The sequence below is a fragment of the Ambystoma mexicanum genome, chromosome 4q (assembly GCF_040938575.1).
Source record: "Ambystoma mexicanum isolate Mex_15411 chromosome 4q, UKY_AmexF1_1, whole genome shotgun sequence".
Classification (NCBI taxonomy): Eukaryota; Metazoa; Chordata; class Amphibia; order Caudata; family Ambystomatidae; genus Ambystoma; species Ambystoma mexicanum.
In genome coordinates this window covers 838710809-838732771 of record NC_090928.1, presented here as the reverse complement: position 1 = coordinate 838732771, position 21963 = coordinate 838710809, and the positions used below count along the sequence as shown (strand labels likewise).

Here is a 21963-nt window from a genome sequence, read left to right as displayed (position 1 = left end):
GCCCCCAGGACCGACACAAAAAGTGGAGACGGCACTATTTCATGAATACGGCATATTTGTTCGGGTCGCCGGTGAAATGCCCTGGTGGAGCCAGCGGGACTGTCCCTGGAAGAACCACTTGAACAGGTGGTGATGGTTGTGGCAAAGGAGTTGGTGCAATTCCAGGTAATGGAACCTGTCCTGCGTGTGTGGATCAGTTGACTTGCCAAATCATCCATCTGTTCCCGGGCTACAATAAGGTCTCTCCTCAAGACATTGGTCTCTTGCCTAGAGGCATGCACTTCAGCCCGCAGCTCCCCCAGTAATTGGGCCAACAAGTCGGTTTCAGAGGTTTCCATAACGCCCAGGCAGAGATTCAGAGAGGCTTTGCGTTCTGTTACGCTCACCTGGTCTCTGCAGGGACGTTGGGGCACGGTTGGAGCCCTGCCTCGACTTGGCTCCCCTGGATCAATTCTCTCCCCCAGCTGCTGTGGAATCAACTGCTCTGGATGCTGATATTGTCCCTGAGAGAAGATGAGGGGCAATGAGAATGGCATGGTGGTGTCGTGATTCCCCTCGACCCTTTCGTGCCAGATTGAAGTGTGCAAGCATTTACCCATGCAAGCTCATCTGTTTTATTTGTAATGCTCAGCTCTCCAACCTGCTTCTTGTAGCAGGGGCGCTTGGAGTGGACCTTGTTGCTTCACTGGCCTGCGGAGGTGGCGATCCAGGCTGGCTGCGACCAACCACTTAGACGGCGAGTCTTTTAGCGATGATCGTTTAATTATGTCTTTTGCCGTGATTGTAATTCTTAATTCATGCAATGTCTTTTGCTGTGATTATAGTTCATAATTCTTGCAATGTCTTTTCTCTCCTCTATAGGTGTGAAGATGGCTACCCGGAGTCGCGATGTTAGGAGCGAGTCCAGTGATTCCCCAAAGGATGATGAAGCCTTTGAACTAGATGCTAAGTTGGCTTTTAATGTTGAACGCTAGGCTTAGGTATGGCGCAGCCGAGCGTTAGTTATGTATATGACTCCTAACCTGTTGCGCTTTTTTCTCTTGCAAGAGAAGTCTGATCGCGTCGAGTGGAGGCTGGCTGTTAGGAGGCCGGTTCGTATGTTGCAGGATGGAGGCTCTGCGCAGATGAAGAGTGGAAGATAAGCTCCCGCATAGCTGGATGTCCGGATCAGGTGAAGAAGCGCTCCAACTCAGATGGCGTTGGGAGTGCTGCAGGTGTAGCTGGAGACAGATAAGGTGCTCCTTCCGCGATGGTGCAGCTGGAATCCGGTAAGAAGCACCTTCAGCGATGGAGTAGCCAGAATCAGGTAAGATGCACGATGAGGAGAAGAGCAGAGAAAACAGGTAAGAATGGCAGTAAGCGTTACGCTGCAGAAAGCAGAGTAACGCGAAGCGCCAGTATGTGGGCGGGGTTGGCCTTAAACAGGCTGGCCCGACCCCTCCCTTTGGCCCCACCTTGTGGCTCCACCTTGCCACTCCCAGAGGTTCTTGCACATGCTCACCAATGATCCTCTATGGCCACGCCCGGCCCTGATGCACGTGCCTTAGGCACAAAGTGTGCAAAGCACACTTTTCTATGAGCCTGGTGACAGAGGCGCCAGGACTGGGTCCATTTGGACCCTGTAAGTGATGAAGACATGGGTCCTTGCCCAGTGGCCATGACAGTCCTTGACATCATGGGACCCCTGGCTAAAATCATGGATCTGGCCGAAGAGGCCATTGACACGGGCAATCCAATTAACCCTGCTATTCTGGCAGGTTGGTCCCAAAGGGCACTCTGCATGCTAGGGAATGCAAACTGTGCCATCTCTACAGAGTGCAGAAAGAGCATTCTCCTGAAAATAGACCCAAAATTGGGGGATCTGGCAGATTCTGATTCCGGGCCAGCAGCTCAGGGGCTCTTATTTGGAGATCCCTTTGTCAAAGAAATGTCGAAGTTCGTAGGTACCTTCACGGCTTTGGACAAGGCTCAAGCCTCTATTGAGAGTATTGCATCAAAACATTTCTACAGGGCCGGACGAGGCAGGGGTCACTCCTCTGGCCGATACTCTTTCAATAGGAGACCCCAACATGCTAGAGACCAACGTAACTCCTAGCAGGATCATTGGTAAAACTTCTTCCCTTTCAGGGGTCGAGGAAGAGGACGCGGCTAGAGGAGAGGAGCCAGATATCCTGCCCAACGGCCTACAGGTCAGTGCAACCATAGCAGCCCTAGGACCACAGTCACCCGTAGGGGGAGAATAGCTCTCTATGCACAGGCTTGGGACTCCTTATCAGGAGATGCCTGGATTCGAAATGGAGCGCGAGGTTTGTGCCTAGAGTTCTTTGCGCAGCGCTTCCAAGCTTATTGCCCTGCGCAGATGGTTATGACTGAGGAGGACGCAGCAGCGCTAGACAATGAGGTACTTCAACTCCACCAGAAGCAGGCCATACGCCTGTGCTAGAGTCCGGGAGGTTTTTTCAGCCCTATATTTCTGATCCGCAGAAAACAAAAAGTGCGTCCAGTAAAAAATCTCAAGGCGTTGAACGACTTCATAGTATACCGCCATTTCGAGATGGAAGGGATCCACATGCTCAGACATCCTGAGACCAGGCGACTGGTTGATTTGTCTAGACCTCGAGGACGCCCATCTACCAGTACCCATTCATCAGGCACACGTAAACTATCTCAGGTTTACTTGGAAGGAACAGGACTAGGAATGTACAAGCTTGCCCTTCGGGCTCTCTTCGGCCCACTGGGCATTTACCAAACTCCTGCGGCCAGTCGTGGCACATCTCAGAGAAAAAATTATCAGACTGATTATATACCTCGATGACCTCATTTTCATGGCTCAATCCCAGTCTCTGGTTCAACAGCAAGCCCGTCCCGCCATAGATCTCTTGCGCAACCTTGGTTTTCTCATCAGTTGGGAGAAATCGGTTCTCTGCCCCTCCAGGAGTCTAGAATTCCTGGAATTCATTGTGGACACACAAACCTTGCAACTCCGTCTGCCTACCCCCAAGATACTCGCCACATGTCGGGAGATTTGCAGGCTTCTACAGAGGAATGTCCTCTCCCTTCGGGAGTTAGCGAGGGTAATAGGTCTAGTGTCCTCTTCCAAACAGGCAATATTTCCCAGCCCCCTTCACTACTGGGAATTGCAGTGGCTGAAAGGCAGACATCTCGGGCGCAGCCTTTCCTACTCTCAACGTCTAACTCCATCGCCACAGGCAAGGACTGAGCTCATCTGGTGGCTCACGCATATGGATGCCTGGAACGGCAGTGCGATCTTCGGGTCCGCCCCGGACATAATGGAGTCGGACGCCAGCCGATCAGGCTGGGGGGGCGAGATGCGGCACAGTGGCCATGGGAGGAACTCTGTCCTCTCAGGAATTCGATATGCCCATAAATTGTCTGGAGCTTCTAGCAGGCTCCTTCCCCGTGCAATCTTTCGCCAGAGGCAGAGTGAGTTGCTGTATCTTACTGAAAATGGACAACATTTCTGCAGTAAGATGCATCAATCATCTGGGTGGCACCAAGTCAAGGCCCCTAGCAGAACTAGCCAATGATTTTTGGCATTTCTGCCTGGGACACTGCATTTCCGTCTCGGCGGAGTACCTTCCAGGTCTCAAACAAAAGTCGCGGATTGGCACGCCCCCACTCCACAGACTACAGCGATTGGAGACTCGACAGAGATCTTCTGCCGGCTTCAGCGAGTATGGGGTCCCATGGGCAAGGATCTCTTTGCCTCCCGCCTCAACACCCAGCTTCCAGAGTTTACAGCTGGAGACTGGACCCGGCAGCCGCAGCGACGGATGCATTCCTACAACAGTGGAATGGGGGAGTTCTTTACACCTTTCCCCCCTACACCATGATGGCGAGGACCCTGGCGAAGGCCTGTCGGGAACAGGCGGAGTATGTCCTCATAGTACTGGTCTGGACATCTCAGATCTGGTATCCAGTTCTGCTGGAACTTTCTTCGGATTTTCCAACCCCAGTCTCCAGATCTACTAGCGGGTCCGGCAGGCCAACGCCACCCACATCTCCTCACCGAGTCATTAATTCTGGCAGCCTGGAGGATTTCAGGTCAAGATGGAGGGTCCGAGGCATCTCTCTCAAGGCAGTCCGTCTCATCGATGAGAGCTGGGCCCCCGCTACCTACAAGAGATACTCTAACTCATGGAGTGCCTGGACACGCTTGTGTTTGGACCGAGGGCTCCATCCGGTTTAAGCACCTATAGAGGACATTTTGAACTTTCTGGCCACACTAGTAGAGCGGGGCCTCACCTATAGGGCAGTTAACGCTTACCGCTCCGCAATTTCAGCCGGCCACAACCTTGTGGAGGGCCTACCAGCAGGTGAACACCACCTAGTGTGCAGACTACTTAAGGGCATCCGCCTATCGGTACCGCCTCCGTCCCGTTACAACACTCTGTGGGACGTTAACAGAGTACTGAATCTTTTTCTTTCCTGGCCTCATAACGAGGAATTATCTCGCACTGCTCTTTCCGGTAAAATGACTATGCTACTATGTTTAGTCTCCTGCAGAAGAATCTCTGTCAGGGTGCTTGACCTAGTAGGCAGGTCATTTTTGCCTGACGGCATAGTGTTTTATATATCCAGGCGAACCAAATGCAATTCTAGAGTTATCTCATCCCCTGCCTCTACAGAACAGCCTAAGCTCTACCTCGTCAAGTGCTTGAAGGTCTACGAGGACGTGACCGTGCCACTCAAGGCCTCTCCTAACGGGCATCTGTTGATAGCACTTCGCAAGCCGCATAAAGCGGTTTCCGCACCAACTTTGGCGCGCTGGGTACGCTGGACGCTCTCACAGGCAGGAATAGATACTGATCTCTTTGGCGCTCACTCGATGAGAGGCGCCATGGCATCCAAGGCCTTTCAGGTCGGAGTCCGTTTAGAGGTCATCATGATGTTCCCCGACTGGGCAGGCAAGTCTATTTTTAAACAATTCTACCTGAAGCTAGTAGAGCAACCTGCATCCGTAGTTGTAAGTAAACTTTAAGCCAGCATAATGTGAGCCTCGGTCTTGACATAAAAAAAAAGATTTTCCAGAACAACTTCCTTAGAAAGTCTTAATTCTATTAAAGACACAGAGGCGAGCATTATCCCGCCTGACTAGAGAAATACAGGGCGCGTACCACGCTTGTGTGCAGTTGTGCTATGTCTCATGCAGGCGATGAGTTTATTGTATTACATGCCATGTATGGTTTGCCTAAGGAATTCTGTTTTCTCTCCCACCCTTGTATACTGAATAGGGTTAATACATACATTAGGTAACCCTTGACTCTTTCTTGTCTTTCCTAGTGCCTTCGGATAAGCCATCCTGACGTGCCTTGGATCTCCAGACATCCACCGCCACCAACTACAGCTGTTATGTTGTTCTTCTTTATTTGGTTCAAGTTCGCAACCTCGAAAGAGGAGGAGATACACTATTGGTCCCTATTTGGAGGTATTTACCTACTGTTATTGGAGCACTGGTGTCACATGTTTAGTGACTTCATGGACCTAGCTTGCTGGGAAATGGAGTTTCTTTTTTTCAGTGACTGTTCACTGGGGACTGGAAATGATATATAGTGTAATGTTGTTGTACGTTCCTCTGCACCCTGTCTATGTATGGATTCAACTGGTTTTTGGGGTGCATCAAAACTGGCTGCTGAGCTCTTTCTATGGAAGTGAATAAAGAAAAAGAAGCATAATGCTCGCCTCTGTGTCTTTAATAGAATTAAGACTTCCTAAGAAAGTTGTTCTGGAAAAATCTTTATTCAGGGTTACTGGCAGAAGCAGACTTTGTGTGAAAAAAGGCACTACTCTGAAGTACTCCATGCCTTAATGTCCTGATTCCTGGGTAAATAGTCAGGGATATGGATTGAATCACGCTTTCTTTCTTCAATTTCTTTTCCATTATAGATCACAAAGTTGAGTAGGTATGTGAATGTTGTGTACCACTTCATACATTGTGTCTTATTTATTATTTAAGTAGTTGACTGTTTAAGCAGGCATATGATGATAAATGTATGCACTATCCAGTCTGAGTGCACACTAGGCATTTTCTTTTTTCTTTTTGACCGTCAGTTTTAACTGATTAGGGTAGCTGTCCCGATGCCCAGATCCAAGGTGCAGGAGTGACGTTGTACCAACCACCCCCACTATGGTCGCGGAGCCCGCAAGTCAAAGCTTACACGGGTTTCCTTGACCAGAGCAGGGAAGGAGGTTTAGGGTCTCGATGATTGGATAGGTAGGGGGAAGTTAGGTAAACCGGGTTGAGGGTAAGGTAGAGGTAATGGACAGGACAGGGAGAATATAGGGTAAGATTGATTGCTGCGCTCTTTCGTTCTGTGTCCTCAGCCCTTATAGCTATTCTTTACATGAGCACCAATTTGCACATGAGCTCACCATTACGCTACCTAACCCTATGTCAACAGACCAGTACACTGTTCCAACAATAGAATTAGCATGCAGACTTAGCTCTGGTCTTCAGGGTCCTGTCCATGAAGGGCGGTCGAGTCCTTGATCACGTCTGTGAAGTGTTGTCTTCAATGGTCCACACACACACGCACACAGTGTTGCCTCTCTGTGCCCGGATAGTGCAAGATAATGCACCAAAAACAAGTTCTGTGCAGCTAAGCGTACAACTAGTAGCAAGAGGTCTTCCTGCAGACCCCTGCGAACGTGATTATAGTTGTCACTAGATTTGCACGAGCGGTCTTCCTGCTGACCCTCGTAAATGATTGTGCGTTCAAACTTGGTAAGATGTCTCCAGTGTTTTCGCCTCGCGGGCCTTTCGTGGTCTCCAGGAGGCAGAAATACCCCAGCAACAATACGAACCCAGCACGGTGTAATTCTCCACAAAATATGTAATGGTGCAGGGGCTCTGGATGGGCTAACGATGGCCCCCTGCACTTTCCCCTCGATCGCCTTGAGGCTTAAGCATGAAGAGGTACTTCTCTTGTGAAGGTGAGGGGCCGGGCTGCTGCTCGGGTGGGGCTGGGCCCCTCGCGTGTGATTTTGCTGGAGCTCCGGTCCACACATCCTCTCGTGGTGGAGTCTCAAGCGCAAGCCCCGTGCTTGGGGCTCTGCGCATGCGCGTTGGGGCTGCCATGCCCTTCCTGGTCCCTGATTGGCCCGAATTGGCCCAAAGCATGCTGTGAATTGTAGTCTTTTGGTGCCAGCTGCTGGGCAATGTAGTTTTTAGCCCGTTTCCTGCACATAGGGCAAAGCAGCCTTTTATATGGTTGCAACTTTCCATGTAAAACCTGTTTTACCACAATAGTGCCCACAACTCCCCTGTGCATAGCCTGTCCATGTCTGTCTGCCTGTACCCCTGACAGTAGTCCCCACAAATCTAACATCTGATTTAGCAGCTCAATTTTATTATCTAAAGCTCATTTTTATTTTTCTGTATGTTCATACAGATGACATTTAATGACCTTACCAGAGTAATGATGCTTAGATTTGATTTTGTGGGGATTGGTCATCGGCTATATATTTTAATTGTACTTGATTGTGGGATGCTCTGTGCTTGGGATGCTCTGTGCTCGCATTTTCCAGTCTATTTTCATGTGTTATTCCTGATGGATTTAAGATGCATGTTTTTCTTATCATGCCTGTGTAACTTTGCGCAAGATGCAAACACTAACATTTTGTCCATTTCATGTTATCCAATATGCTCTAAATGTCCCTTAAGTGTGCTCTTTATTGTGCTTTATATACATCCCGAACATACATAGTTAATATCACATAGCTAGGTTTGCATTGCACCACTTGCCCCAGGAGTCAAAAGTAGTTCCTGGTTGCTGTTGGTTTCAAGCTAACCAGGCTCTCCTTGACTATACTCAGGAGCTAACTTGCTCCCAGCTCCTGGCAATTTTGAACCCTGCGTCCGCCCTGTGAGCCCCGCTCTGCTGTGGAAAGGATGTGTGTGTTCCCCCCAGCCAGACTGTCTGCTTCTCCCAGCAAGACTCTACCACTGGCGGTTGCCTCTCCGATCCTTCGGGAGGGCAGGTAACATTGTCTTCAGTGGGACAGCCTCTCCACAGGAAGGTGTCCTGGGATCAGGAATTAAAGGGCATACCCTTCACAAAAGAACAAGTCTCAAACCAGGGTGCTGCAAACCAAAACAGGCTCTGATGCTATTGACCAGGGAGAGGTGCAGGCAGAGGGACCCCAGGCCTTCTTTTTTTCTCTTTACCTCTCTCTACCTTCCTGTCCTCCAGTTCCTTCAACACAAAACTGTCCCGCACGTTCAAACCAGTTTGCCGCTGCACCGCCCCAGCTAAAGCAGGTTATCTCCGCTTGAACAAAGAAGCATTGCTGCACCTGCACAGCTTGAACCACTGTTCAAACCACCAGCCTCTTTATCGTTGATCGAGGTGGTGATTGAACCGACCCTGGTGTTCCTCCCAAACTGAGTCCTTTTAGCACCGCATAGAACCAACTTGCCTTGCACATCCTGACACCAGCCCATCTGCTGTTGAATCGAACCTGACATGCTCCACGAAATGCAGTTCAACCCTGCCCTCGACCTCTGCTTGCCGCTGGTCTACCATGACTGCTGCCTTTCAAAGCAAACAATTGAACAGCCTGTTTTGCCGTTGTCAGACTGCCAAAACTTTAAAACTGTTTTATTGCCGGATAACTGCCCCCTGTTTCATTTTACACCGCAGTGACTGGATGGGTCACTTAAATATGCTACAAGAACATATCCTTTTTAAAGATCACTGGTTTTTACTGCCTTTTCTCCCCCCTCATTAACCTGGAGTGCTCCGTCTTGCTATCTTGCATATTCTGTGTTCTTTTTACAGCTGTTTTTTTGTAGCGTTTACTTTTTAGTTATTGCATATGTTGTGTTTAATTAAAAGTTATATATATATTTTTTTCATGGAACCTTGATTGGGCATTGCTTTATTTTGGACTGTTGTACTTTACTGTTTTGGTGGCTACTGAATTACATTCAAACCCCTCTTAAGAGTAAAGCCATACCTTGGCCCACACATGCAGGAGTTTTAGCTTTTAACTGGGCCAGTTTTACCTTTATGATTTGATTCACTCTTGGTTTGTGGAAGTGAGGGTTGAGTAGGTGCTTTAGCCTCTACCCATCCTTTTACTCCTGCTGGGCAAAATTCGTCAATGTCTGTCTAATCCTGTCTGCCTTTCTGGATATAAGATTTGTTCTAATTTCTGCAAATTATAGGAAGCATGCCAACTACTATTCCGGTTTCTTGAAGTAATATTGATTCTGTGTTTTGTCCATGCTAGGTTCCTAGTATTGTAAATAAAACACAAGTCCAGAACAATATTGAGATAATCCAAATAGATGGGACAGGTGATACATCTTCAGATGAAGAAATAGGAACGGTTCGGGATGTGGAAGAGAATGAATTTCTTGGTATAATTGATACAGAAGATCTGAAAGCTCTTGAAGAGTGTGACAGTGTGTCAAATGATGATTCTACCAGCAACAGCAGCGATGATGAAGACAATGAGATAGATGCAATAGAGGAGGTAAAGAACCACCTTTTTCCAACTCCTTTTGAACTAAATTATGCATTTCCTTTTTGTTACAGATGTTTTGTTGCCATTTTCAATGTATCTGTATTTGGGGTTTTACATAGCACGTACCTAGTTAGGAAGCGATGGTGCACTGTATATGTTATTGACGGCAGCATGTGAGGTAAGGAGGATGTGTTAAAATAGGTTGCACGTTAATTCCTGAGCTGCAAGTACATTGGCGCGTTTAGGGTTGCCACCGCGATGGTGTTCAAGTAAGCAGAGAAGGTTGGCTTCTTGATATCCTCGTAAACCAGCTTTGTCTTGGCCAGTGCGGTGGCCTGGCCCTTGGAGGCATGTGAATTAACTGAGCTGCAGAGTTTGTCAACTAGGTACACAGGTGTGCAATGGTGGTTGCTGTACCAGTAATAGAGGCAATTTTAAATTATTCTGGCTGTTATGGGACGCAAGTGCAACTTTGTTAGGTTGGGAGAAATGTGGTCGAGTTTCTTATTTCCCTGTTATGAGTTGCGCTTGGTGGGCAGCCAGGTGTTTTGTGGGAGCACTTGCGGTTAGGGTGATTCCTCATCAATTTGGATTTAGAAGTGATCCGAAGAGGTCTATATATATATATAGATCAAGGGTCACAGTGGAGAGTATTGTTCATTGTGGGAGTCCTCCAGTCAGACCATTGCCTGGTCACCTGCAGTTTCACATCTGAACAACTTGGCCCCTGTCTGAGAGGTAAAATGCAAACCATTTGAGCACTGTGTTAAAGCCCATTTGGTTTGAGAGTAAGCTGGTCAGTGTGAGATGGTTGACTATGCCGAACATGGCAGAAAGGTTGAGGGGGACCAAGACACACAAGTCTTTGGCAATGCTTTAGAGCATCATCTATGACCTAGATGGTGACTGTTTCTGTATTACGTTTTGGTCTGAATCCAGATTGGTAATCTCAGAGTAGTGTGTGTTGGTTAATCTAATTATTGAATTAGTTTGCAACTGCCTTTGCAATTATTTTTTAAATCAATGGGAGGATAGTGTTCTGTCATTAGTTTGACATTGGAGGTCTGGTTCCAAAGTGGGTTTTTGAGGACAGGACAGATTAGTCCTGTTTTTCAGATGCCAAACAATATGCCTTGCTTGTATGAGTGACTTACAATTTTGAGGATTGCGATGGTGTTCCATGTTTATGCACTGTGGGATCAAGAAGTTGGGGGGATTGATTTTGTGGTAGGAATCTGTTGTATACTATCTATCCTGTTGGTGGAAAATGTAATAGTGCTGCTTTTTTAATAGGCTTGGGAATTATCTGGCTGGGCAGTGGGTTTGAGCAATGTTTGACTGTTGTGGAGAGAGCTTTTCTCCAGTTTGCGGATGCCAGAGCTGGGAGCTGCCGAGATAGTCGATGAGCAATAAGCGTTGGCGGAGTTCGGGCAGAGTTCAGTCTGTGGCAGTCCCTGGCGGAGTGTGGTGTGAGGAGCTGCAGCGACTGTGTCTTTCCGGGATCCAACCTATTCCTTTAAGGAAAAAGAAAGTCCAACTGACTATAAAAACCCATCTCGAGCGCGGAGCGCGCGCGGAGTTCGGGCAGAGTTCAGTCTGCGGCAGTCCCTGGCGGAGTGTGGTGTGAGGAGCTGCAGCGACTGTGTCTTTCCGGGATCCAACCTATTCCTTTAAGGAAAAAGAAAGTCCAACTGACTATAAAAACCCATCTCGAGCGCGGAGCGCGCGCGGAGTTCGGGCAGAGTTCAGTCTGCGGCAGTCCGCGGCTGAACAGAGGCTGGCTGAGGTGGGTGGCTTGGCTGACGGCCACGAGACGGTAAGTGAAGTTAATTCACTATCCCTTATTATCTTCTTGGATGGCTGAAATCGGCCCCCTGACGCGTGCAATGGTCAGGCAAACGCTTCTCCCCAGAGCAAGGTCCGAACACATAGCTACCACCCCTGTATCTGCCCCTGAAGCAGCTACCGTGAGCAATAGCCACTGCGGTGAAGCCGTGCCTAACCCTGCACCGATGGACCCGGTGGTAACTACCGGAAATATCAGCCATAGCACTACCCCACCGCCTGTGAGTTCACTAGCCGGATATGACTGGGGGACTCAGTGCAAGCAGAGCAGAGAGAGGCAAACGACGTCCGACATGGAAAACGTGTTAACGGTGTCCATGCCTTCCATCCTAGCCCCGTCACACGTGCCCTGCAGTAGTGCGATTGTCTCGCCTACCTTTGCATGCCCCAAGGTGATCAACTCCTTATGTAGAGGTCCTATAATGGACCATGGAAATTGTAGACCACAGACTACATTGGACCCAGGAACTTCGAGTCTAGAGCTTAGCCGGGTACAAGATGAGTGCCTCAAGACAGGCGGCTCGACAGCCAAGCTCGCCCGCGCTGAACCAACCGCTGAGCCGGTGATTGAGATAAATACTGCGATGTTTCAATCGCCTTTTGACGTCACTGACTCCGAATTGATGGAACTTGAAGTGCCGTTAGAACAAAATGAGTCTAAAAAGCTTAGATTCTTGTATCCACCCGCGAAATCCGACGACTCAAACACCATGGCAGAGCCATCCAGTGAGGCAAATGAGGCAAATGATGAGGACAATTTGAAATTAGGCTATCATACAAATGCCGCGGTATCACATCAGCGGCCTCCGTTACCGGAAACTGAAGCAAATAAGATGAGATGGAGCAGCACGTCCCCATCACGAAGTGCGAATCAGAGTGCACTAAAGACGTGCACAGCAAATAGCGGACGCAAAGCTCCTGACTTCGGCAGCTCCAACTGCCAACATTCGAGGCCCAGTGAATCGGGTCATTTACTAGACCTTGCTGGACGTGAAGCAAGATTGGCTGAACGCCTGAGAGCTGACTTTGAGCAAATGAAGCAACGTCTGTCAGCCAGTATTACAAGACCCAACTCCGACCAGACCGACAAGTCGACCTCCAACCCAGATTCGATCGACCTGAGTGAGACGAGTATGGACCAGGAACAGGTCCACAAAAATTCAGGACTCGAGTCGAACAAAGTGGTGCCAAAGGACATTGTCGAAGCAAATCTGCCCTGTAGTGGCTCTCTATCGACAACGGTAGCTGGCAGGTCCCACTGGCCAGCGAAATCGCCCAAAGAAAAGTCGAGACCGCTGTCAACTCACTCAACTCCAATGCATCAGGCTTTATTGTCTCACACGACAAGTAAGATGTTCGATTCCATGAGTTTGGATGCAAATTCTAATAAGACGAGGGAAAATCAAAACCAACAGAACGACATGGAGACAACAAAAGACATGGCGGCAGCCCTCAAGTCCAATCTATCGGCTGCAGCGGCACTACAAATACACAACAATGTGTTAGCCGCAACATCAGTTGCCCTCATTCCCTTTACCAAATTATACGAAAATATACATGAAGCCATACAATCGAATGGAGGGATGCTCCAGCATATTATGGAAATACTAGCCAACCAGGATCAAACCATTGCCCAGCTTCAAAACAAACTTGACACTGACAAACTCGCCTTGCAGTCAATGCAATTGCAACTACATGAAATCAGGACCAAGGACACGTCAGATGTTAAAGCGTTAGTGGTAGCAGCTACGGCATGTCTAAAGCAAACCTCCTCCCTGCAACAGCAATGCAGGCACAGCGATGGCCCGACTAGTAGTCCAATGAAGGTAAATGAACCAGAGGAGGCGATCATGAGTGAAATCGCTAAGACAGGGCCCCCTGCCTCTGTACTTGCGATCCAAACAAACGAGGGCGAGATAGGCCGCTCCTTGTCAGTCGCTCCAATTCTGCCCACAGTCGTGATTGCTGTTGACCCCACTGGAGGGTTATCGGCGAATCTAGCAGAGAAGCCGTCGACATCTTCAAGTGAGGTAGAACGTCCTTCTGTTGATAACAATCCAAAAAATCTCGACCCAGGTGCATGCAACAACAAAAAAGTGACCTTTGGCATTTTTGACGGGCCTGCCCTATATCTAAACAAGGCCAAAGGGATTCCGTCCAACGGACAAAAAACCCGATCGACAACGAATCACCCGAAAAAACAGACCGAAAAGCGAAAGCACTGTGCGGCTCGTCCTCAAACCAGCAGTTCAAAGAAATTTATACGCAATCTGACGACTCCACCAAAGCTGAACTTCTTCTCGAGGAACACAACGGGAACTCCCCCACAGACCTCCAAAGGCACAAAAAGGACGGACAAGGCTGTGCCAGTAGCCGCAGAAGCAAAGGCAAACCCTAACAAACGTCAAAGACTCGACTCCGACGAACAGGCAACCACAACAGGATCAGTATCAATCGACCTATGTGATTTATCCACGTACTCATATGATGACGACACAGAGCAAACACAGAAAAGTGCCTTGAATAGCACCATGAGTAGCTCTGCCTCGAACGTGAATATTTCTGATGTGGACTCGCCGCTAACAAATCCATGGGTCGCAAAGAAGATTCCTGCTCAAAATGAGATGGCTCTGGCAAAAAAGAAAACCCAATCTTCCATACACGGTCACAAGATAGCAAACACGAATGCCAAGCTCCTCCACAAATCCCTGAAGGATGACAGGCCAAGTCTGGTACATCAGGGCCGTACAAACAAAATAAGGAGTCCAAATCCAAAACTAACAGCTGGGCAGCGAGCAAACGAACTAAAAAAGGACTACAACGAGACCAAAGAGACTCAAATGGATAAAAATGCCAAAATTGCTATTATCAACATCCTCAATGACGATTCTGAGGTAAACTTGAATAGAAGAAATGTCATGCGCCTCCTACACTCGGTGCCTGCTCTAAGAACAGTGTCCTCTGATGACATAGCAATCATTGAATACATATCGGAAGACCATGAGGACCGAGTTTACTTACATATAAAGTCCAACGCTGTCCGAAAAGTCATCTTGGCAGCAAAAGACGATCTACTGCAGCTCGGCTTTGACGTCAGCGAACCTAAGCCCAAACCTGAATGGGTTGCAAGCAAAATCGAGGGAAAGTCTAGCCGTAGGCATGAATTCAGATCACTCACATTTGAAAAGAAAAAATTCGAATTAAAAAATCACTCGAAAACAGCCCCTAATTCAAATCATTATGGAAGTCAAATCAGGCATAACGTGTTAAATCATTAGCTATCGGCCGTCAAGGAACAGACAGTGTCTTCCCTGATCTCATGGAACACAAGAGGATTTCGACATCTGTTTGATGAATTTCCGATTGAATTGGAAAATAACCTGATAATTTGCCTACAAGAAACGTGGCTAAGGACCCCCCCGGTGAAAGATGGCTACGTGACCCTGCTAAATCCAGCAGGGAAGAATGCATTAGGACGGCCTTTTTCAGGTCTAATAACTATGATCAAAATTGGCCACAACTGGGAGGTGAAAAAAAGCGATAACCCTAACTTATTCATCCAAAGCACGCTAATTGAACATAAAGTTCGCGGTCCACGGCAACACCAGAATATTCTAATAGTTAATGTATACTGGAACCCGGTGATGATCAAGACTAAAAACTTTATAGCTGCAATAACCGCAATCCTGAACAAAAATCTGCAGGAAATAAGCAACCTTATGGTCATCATATGCGGCGATATGAATTTGTCATGGTTTGATCTGAATGGTGGTCGATTGAATCGAATGAGTACGCAATGTCAACAAAATCAAACTAGGCGATCTCAATGGGACAACATCATGGAGATTTACGACTGCGACATGATAAATGGACAAGTGGCGGGCGACATACCACAAAATAATACGTGGCATAACTTGGGTTTTGCAAAAACACTAGACTATATCTGGGTGTCCAAACATTCATGGGACCTAATAAAAGATATGCACGTAACACCAACAAAAAATAGCGATCACGAGATAATGGTGATGAATATGAATATAACCTCTGGATGCATGACGCAGCAATTAACTTCTACTCTTGAAGTAAACAACGGGAAAAACAGATTACGAATATCGTCCCGCCAGATTTCCATCATCACGAATGAATTGGAGGAAGCAAAGAATGCGTTGAGTAGCAACACAGACTATGTGGCACTTCTACCCTGCCGTCAAGACAGGGCGTTATGGAAGACAAACTCTGTTAAAACGCATACTCATACATGGAGCACAAAGCTAAATAATGAAAAAAAGAAGGCTAACAGTGAAATTCGCCAGTTGAAATCGTACGGCGGTCCGAATATGGGCAACCTGATACAAAAACGACGACAAGCTTACCGCAACTGGGTGAAAGCTTTCAAGTTCCAGCGGGACCAAGAACGCGGTGAAGCAATGTTGAGCCTGGTGAAATCACATAAATGTAGAGACATCTGGCAGATACTTAACAAATGTTCAACTAATCAAGCCATCAGGATGGCAAACGTGGTGACTGAAGTCGCCTGGAACCAACACTTCAACAAAGTCTTCTTAGGAGACGTTAAAACTGAACCAAATCACCTTGTATCACCGGCTGTAAAGTGGGACTGCTGTGAATCTGCAGATGACATAGCCACTGCAATTGAGAAGTTGAATAACTCGCGTGCTGCAGGACCGGACGGCATCACAAATGTGATGCTTAAAGAAAATAAACTGGCATGGTCGAAACTCATCGAGATACTATTCGCTAACATTGCAGTGACGAGAACAATTCCTGCAAATTGGACAACAGCGATAATTGTCCCAATCTTCAAGAAGGGTGATCGGGCCAATCCAGCTAATTATCGCCCCATCGCCTTGTTGGACACAATTGGCAAGGTGTTTGCAAACTTTCTTCAAAAAAAATTAACAAAGTGGTCAAATGCAACTGGAATCACAGACAACAGACAAACAGGTTTTACGAAAGGTGTGGGAACAGAAATGAATTTAACATTGCTTAACATCTTAAAAATAAATGCTCTGGCAAGAAAAACGAACTTATTCCTTGCATTCATAGATCTTCAGCAGGCTTTTGACTGTATCGATCGAGAATTACTGTGGGAGAAACTAGACAACTGGAATTGTCCCCAAGACATCCTGCAACCAATCATAGCACTCCATACGGCAACAACAATTCAAATAAGGTTGAACGAAGCTGGCCAGTTATCTGAAAGAATGAAAACTAAAAGAGGAGTAAAGCAGGGTTGCCCGATTGCTGCTTGTTTATTCAAGCTCTTCATTACCGACATTCCCACCGCCCTAGCCGATGTCAGATGCTTTCCTCCTAAAATAAATGGGACACAAATAAATTGCATGACATATGCAGACGATCTTGTATTGGTCGATACTACGCAGATCGGCTTGCAACGACTCCTTCAAAAGTTACATCAATATATGTCGACCAACAACCTGAAAATAAACACTGCAAAAACCAAAATCATGAGAGTCGGGTCTCATAAAGGAGAGAAGAAACACCCATTTAGATGGAGAGTCGGAATACATCCAATCGAAGAAGTCACAGAAATCAGATATTTGGGCATCATGGTTAATACCTCGATATGTGAGAAGAGTTGGGTCCGTGATATGGAGCTCCGGATAAAGATCCTGGCAGTACAGGGCTTGCGAATTCACAACCTTTATGGAAAATTCTCCTTGATACCGATCCGGTTGTTTTACTTGCAAAAAGTCATTCCATCTATTACTTACGGAGCCGAATCTGGATGGAACCTTGATCATAAAATCTGGGCGAAAATGGAGGGCCACTTTTGGAAAAGAGTACTAAGGCTACCAAACTGCCTTTCAATTACCGTTATAAGACAAGAACTAGCCTTGGTTGACCTGTATACAACCGTGTTATGGAAATCCCTGGCACTATTGAGAAAGACGCTACTAACAAATAAAGAACCCGCATATGAAATCTTAGCAGTCAAAGACATGAGATTTGCCGGAGACGCATACAGGAAATGGTATAAGAAGGCATTTGACATTATGATAGCCGCAAAGATATCTGAAGAAATGCTGCTAAAGTGGCCACAAGTAGCCAAAAGAAAACTAAAAGAATGGTCATGGGCAGGTAACATAGCAAGACTGGAAAGCCAGACAGCTGCACCCAAACTTGGGCCGACTGCTAATAAAATGAACAAGATGCCAAAGTACCTGTCACAGTTTCCTTCGAGGCATCACCGTGATCGGTTTCTGAAAATGAGAATGAACGCGATAAGAACTAAGGACATCCTACTAATAAGAAAAGACGCAGAGACCAGAGACAATCGGTGCCGATTCTGTAACGAGGACATCGAAACAGTAAAACACTTGTTAGTCGCCTGCCCCAAACTTCGATCCCTAAGATCTGTACACCTGATCAAATACGCCCCGAGAAATGAGAACATGGAGGATTGGTGGTACCGAATACTGAGTGGGAGCTCAATTCACCTAATATCCTCAGTGATAAACTTCCTCGATGCCATTCAACTGTAAAGATCATGTGAAGGGAGGGGTGGGCTTCTTGAGGCTGTAATGGAATTGTTTTGTAAATCATGATGTGTCATAACAAAAAGTTTAATAATAAACTATGTTAAAAAAAAAAAAAAAAAAAATAAGCGTTTTAGTTCAATTGGAGTTCTCGTACTGTGGGAGGCAAGGAGGGTGAGGCCTTCCTCTGAGTATTACACCAGCATTTCTCAAGTGGGCAGATGGTGTGATTGTTGTTGGCTGGTTCTTTCATGTCTGGTGGGCTTGGAAGGTTTAACTCTGATGTGACATAGTTTAACTAGGTATGTGTGTCAAGAAGTTCCATAATGGTTTGGTTGAAAGTTGATAAGAGTGTCAATGTTTGGAATGGAGGGGTTGACTAAAGTTTTTAGTTTGAGTTCGAGTAAATATGGGACATCCTTAAAGTTGCGACTTTAGAACATGTTCCATTACATGAGGCATGCCTAAAGTGGAGAGGGCTGTCAATCTGGTCTGGCCAGTTAACAGAGTTCAGACATTGTATCAGGGGATGCTGAAAAGACTAGGTGGAGCACGTTTCCATTGATATGGGTGGGAGAGAATGTGTTTTTATGTCTAGGGAATCCATTAGGTGGAGTGCGTAAGTTTGCGATTGATGCATAGGTAAGTAATGTCTTTGAAGAATGACCACACATGTGATAATGTACGGTAGATGTGATGGAATTTAGCAGTCTGTTTATGCTATAGTGAAAGTTGTCATGAGAAAAGTTTTAAGGAGTTCATGGCTGTTTGGGTGAGCATATTGCAGATAAAGTCTAATTTGGCGATAAATGGCAACTTTTTTCCTCCTTAGTTTCCTGTGCTTTCAACATGTTGGATTTTGTAGGCGGGTAGCTGGAGGCCAGGGAGAGCCAAATATAGAGAGTGCAAACACAAAAAGGTGTAAACCCCTTCCAGAAACACAGACCCCACCCAGTCCGCCTGCCATTCTGTGCTCATGACTAACCAGTCCAGACCACATCAAGTTGTTTGAAATACTAAATCAAGCATTCCTGCAAGTAAACGTAAGAGCCATCTGCAAACTATTTTTTTAATCTAATATATCTTGTATTGTTTATTTATATAGCGCCTAGAAATAGGAAGTGATTCAATGTGCTCAAGGAGGGTAAGGACAAGGGGCAAAACAGTTTTTAGTCCTTGAAATTCTGAGACGATAATAGTCTGCACAGGCAGAGTAAGAGCGTAAAAAAAAAAAATACATTTAACATTTGAGACAAAGCAAGTAGGCCTGAAAGCGATTTTACAGTTTTAAAAGTGCAAAAGGGGGGGGGGGGCGAGGGGAACAGACTGACTATCTTCGGGTACTGCATATATCTATACAATATATACTCTCATTGTCCATCATTGAGTATAGTACTCAATATGGCTTTTAACTTGTATCAAAAGATCTCCACAGTTAGCAAATCAGATTGTTGCCTTATTTTGCACAATGCTTTTTTTAATCAGAAGTCCCAACAACTTAGCCGAAAGACCAACTGTGGCACTACACAGGGAGTTGGTTGCAGCATTGGTTTTGCAATCGGTCTTTGCAACTAGCAAAACCTTGGTGACTAATTCATTTTTAGGGCTGTGATGAAGTATGTGGGTCGGGAAGGGATCCTCCTATGTTTATGTTGCAGGAAGTACACAGGGGGAGACAGAACCTTTTTCACTAGAAAAAATCTTCCCCTTTAAATTTAGAGGTGCGCTGGAGTGTGGCCCAGGGAGCATGCGCTTCCCTGACTCCGCCCTCTGACGCCACATTTCAGTTCCCTTTTCCGCACCGACAGGAACGGGCCGAATTCACCAGCACTCCTGGGTTTGGCCATGTAATTCCACACACGGATACTTCTTTGTCTTTTTTTGTCTTTTTATCATTGAGGTACTCGGTCCTCAGGCGCCACGCTCCTCCCTGGCGCCTGTCGACTTCCACAGGGTTCAGCAGGTATCCATCCCGTAACGGGCTCTTCCCAACTTCAGACCCCCACGCTCTCTGCCTAAGTTTCCTTGGCCCAGACCAAGGTTGGCAAGCTTGTTCAGCCTGTGGCTCGCTGTCGTCGAAAGCACTGAAGAACAGACTAGCCAGATGGAGGGAGCTCTTCCAGAAGTCAACTCAAGAACTTTGTGAAACAGCGGCCGCTCTTTTCCATCGCACCCGCAAAGGAGACTACTTCCCAAGGACTCTCCCGCGTGGGAGGGACTGTTCAGGTCCTTGTACCAGCATGTGCTCCGAGGCTGCTTCAGCTATCGGGCCGAGGGATCCTCGGATCCTCCCGGTGGCAGTGTTGAGGGACCGAAGGTTCTTGTACCGGATCGTCATCCGAGGGGCTCTGCCCTTGTACCAGCAATATGGCTGAGGAGCTACGCCCTAGTACTGGCAATACGCCCGAGGGGGCATCTAAACGCAGCTCTACTGACCCCCCCCCCCCGGTCGAGGGTGTCACACCTACCGGGCCTAGGCCCGAGGAGCAGGGTAGGCCTTGTCATCCACATACAAGAGTCCTGGAGGAGGCTGGGCCCAGCGAGCCGAGCAACATGTCGCAGGCACGTGGCAGGCAGTGCGACAAGTTGGCCGCCCCACCAGACAGAGGCACTCGTGTGACGCCATTCAAGGAGTTCGGCGAAGAACGAGTGTCGAGGTGGGACTGGCCTCAACCAGGTATGTGGCCGACAGCCTATCCTTCTGCGCAGGGCAGATTCCCACTGCATCCATACGGGCAGGGTATGCAGCGGCTCCAGCAGCCCCCGGCTACCCCGTCAGTACCCCATAATCCCCCTCAGAACAGTGAAGAGGGGTTCTTCGAGAGGTTCCTCTGGCTCATGAAGTCCCCTCCGATGGGGGTTATCCTCAAGGACGCCATCAAGGAAGTCCTCGCAACTATGTTAGCAGCACCACAAGCGCCTCCGCAGACGGCCCGGTGCAGCCGCTGGTCCCAGCTCCTCAGGCAGTTCCGTACCAGCCTCTGCTGCCTTCTCAGCCCCCGGCTGCAGTCCTTGTCCACCATCTTCCGGCTCCAACTACTCCTTCACCTCCGCAGGATCCTCCTGATCCACAGGACACAGATGATGATGATGGATCTGGACACGTCATCCTCAGCCAGGGCCTTCCACAAACGTCTTGCTGGGCTGGTGGAATATCTTGGCCTCCCCCAGCCTGAGGTCGAGCAGCCGGCAGAGGGGGTTCTGGCTGAAGTCCTCATGCAACGCCCCTCTGCCAAAACAGGGATTCCTCTGCAGTCCGATGTAGTCTCCTTGGCCAAGAAGGGTTGGCTAAACACCCACTCTGTCCAGCCAGTCAATCGACACCTGGACGCCAAGTACAGGCAGATGGAGGGGGATACACTCTAGCTCTCAGCCATCTTCTGCCACACTCCTCAGTCATCGCTGCAGCATCACCTCCAAGCCTCAGTCGTCTTCCATCTCCTCCTCCTCCTCTGCGGCTCTAGTAGGCAAGGAGGAGATGATCTTGGAGGCGTACGGAAAGAAACTCTATTCCAACACCATGCATCTTTGTCAAGCTAATGCCGATGCCATGCTGGCTGCCGCTTACCAGAGGTTATGGCGGGAAATTAGACTTCCTGCTGGAACTCTCTATGCAGAGCCAACCACATTTTAAGGCGGGGCTGGTAGAGGCCAAGCTGGTGGCGCATGACCTCATGGAATCCACCGTGGCCCATATCGACACCTCTGGCCGTGCCATCTGTATCGCCACCGACATGAGAAGGACGTTCTGGTTCCGGGTCACGAAATTCAACCTGGACGTCTAGGAATGCATATTAGATCTACCGTTCTAAGAGGGGGGGACCTCTTCTACTCTACTCCACCACAGATGAGGAGCTGGACAAAAACAGCTCACAGTCCATCTTTACAAAGACCATGCCCAAGTCGTACACCCAGTCACAGCAGCGCTCTGACAGGGGGTGTATGTATTGAGGGTTCCGTTGCTTCCAGGAATAGAGATCCAGGCAGCCGGACTGCTCGCCGTCTCAGAACCGGTCAGTATGTCATCTGTGGGCCAGATAGAAATAGCTTTTTAGGCCTTGTGCTGCCTGTGACCTGAAAAAGGTGTTAGAAGGGGATGGTCATT

The 21963-nt window shown here is 47.8% G+C and overlaps 1 protein-coding gene across 1 annotated transcript in view; it reads left to right on the top strand.

Annotated features, from left to right (window-relative positions):
• The window catches only part of GTF2A1L (general transcription factor IIA subunit 1 like), a 1760055-nt gene that overhangs the window by 1061538 nt on the left and 676554 nt on the right, over window positions 1-21963 (top strand). Inside the window, exon 7 of the mRNA XM_069608408.1 lies at window positions 9256-9501. Coding sequence (XP_069464509.1) covers window positions 9256-9501 — 246 coding nt within the window. The remainder of the gene's footprint in view (window positions 1-9255; window positions 9502-21963) is intronic.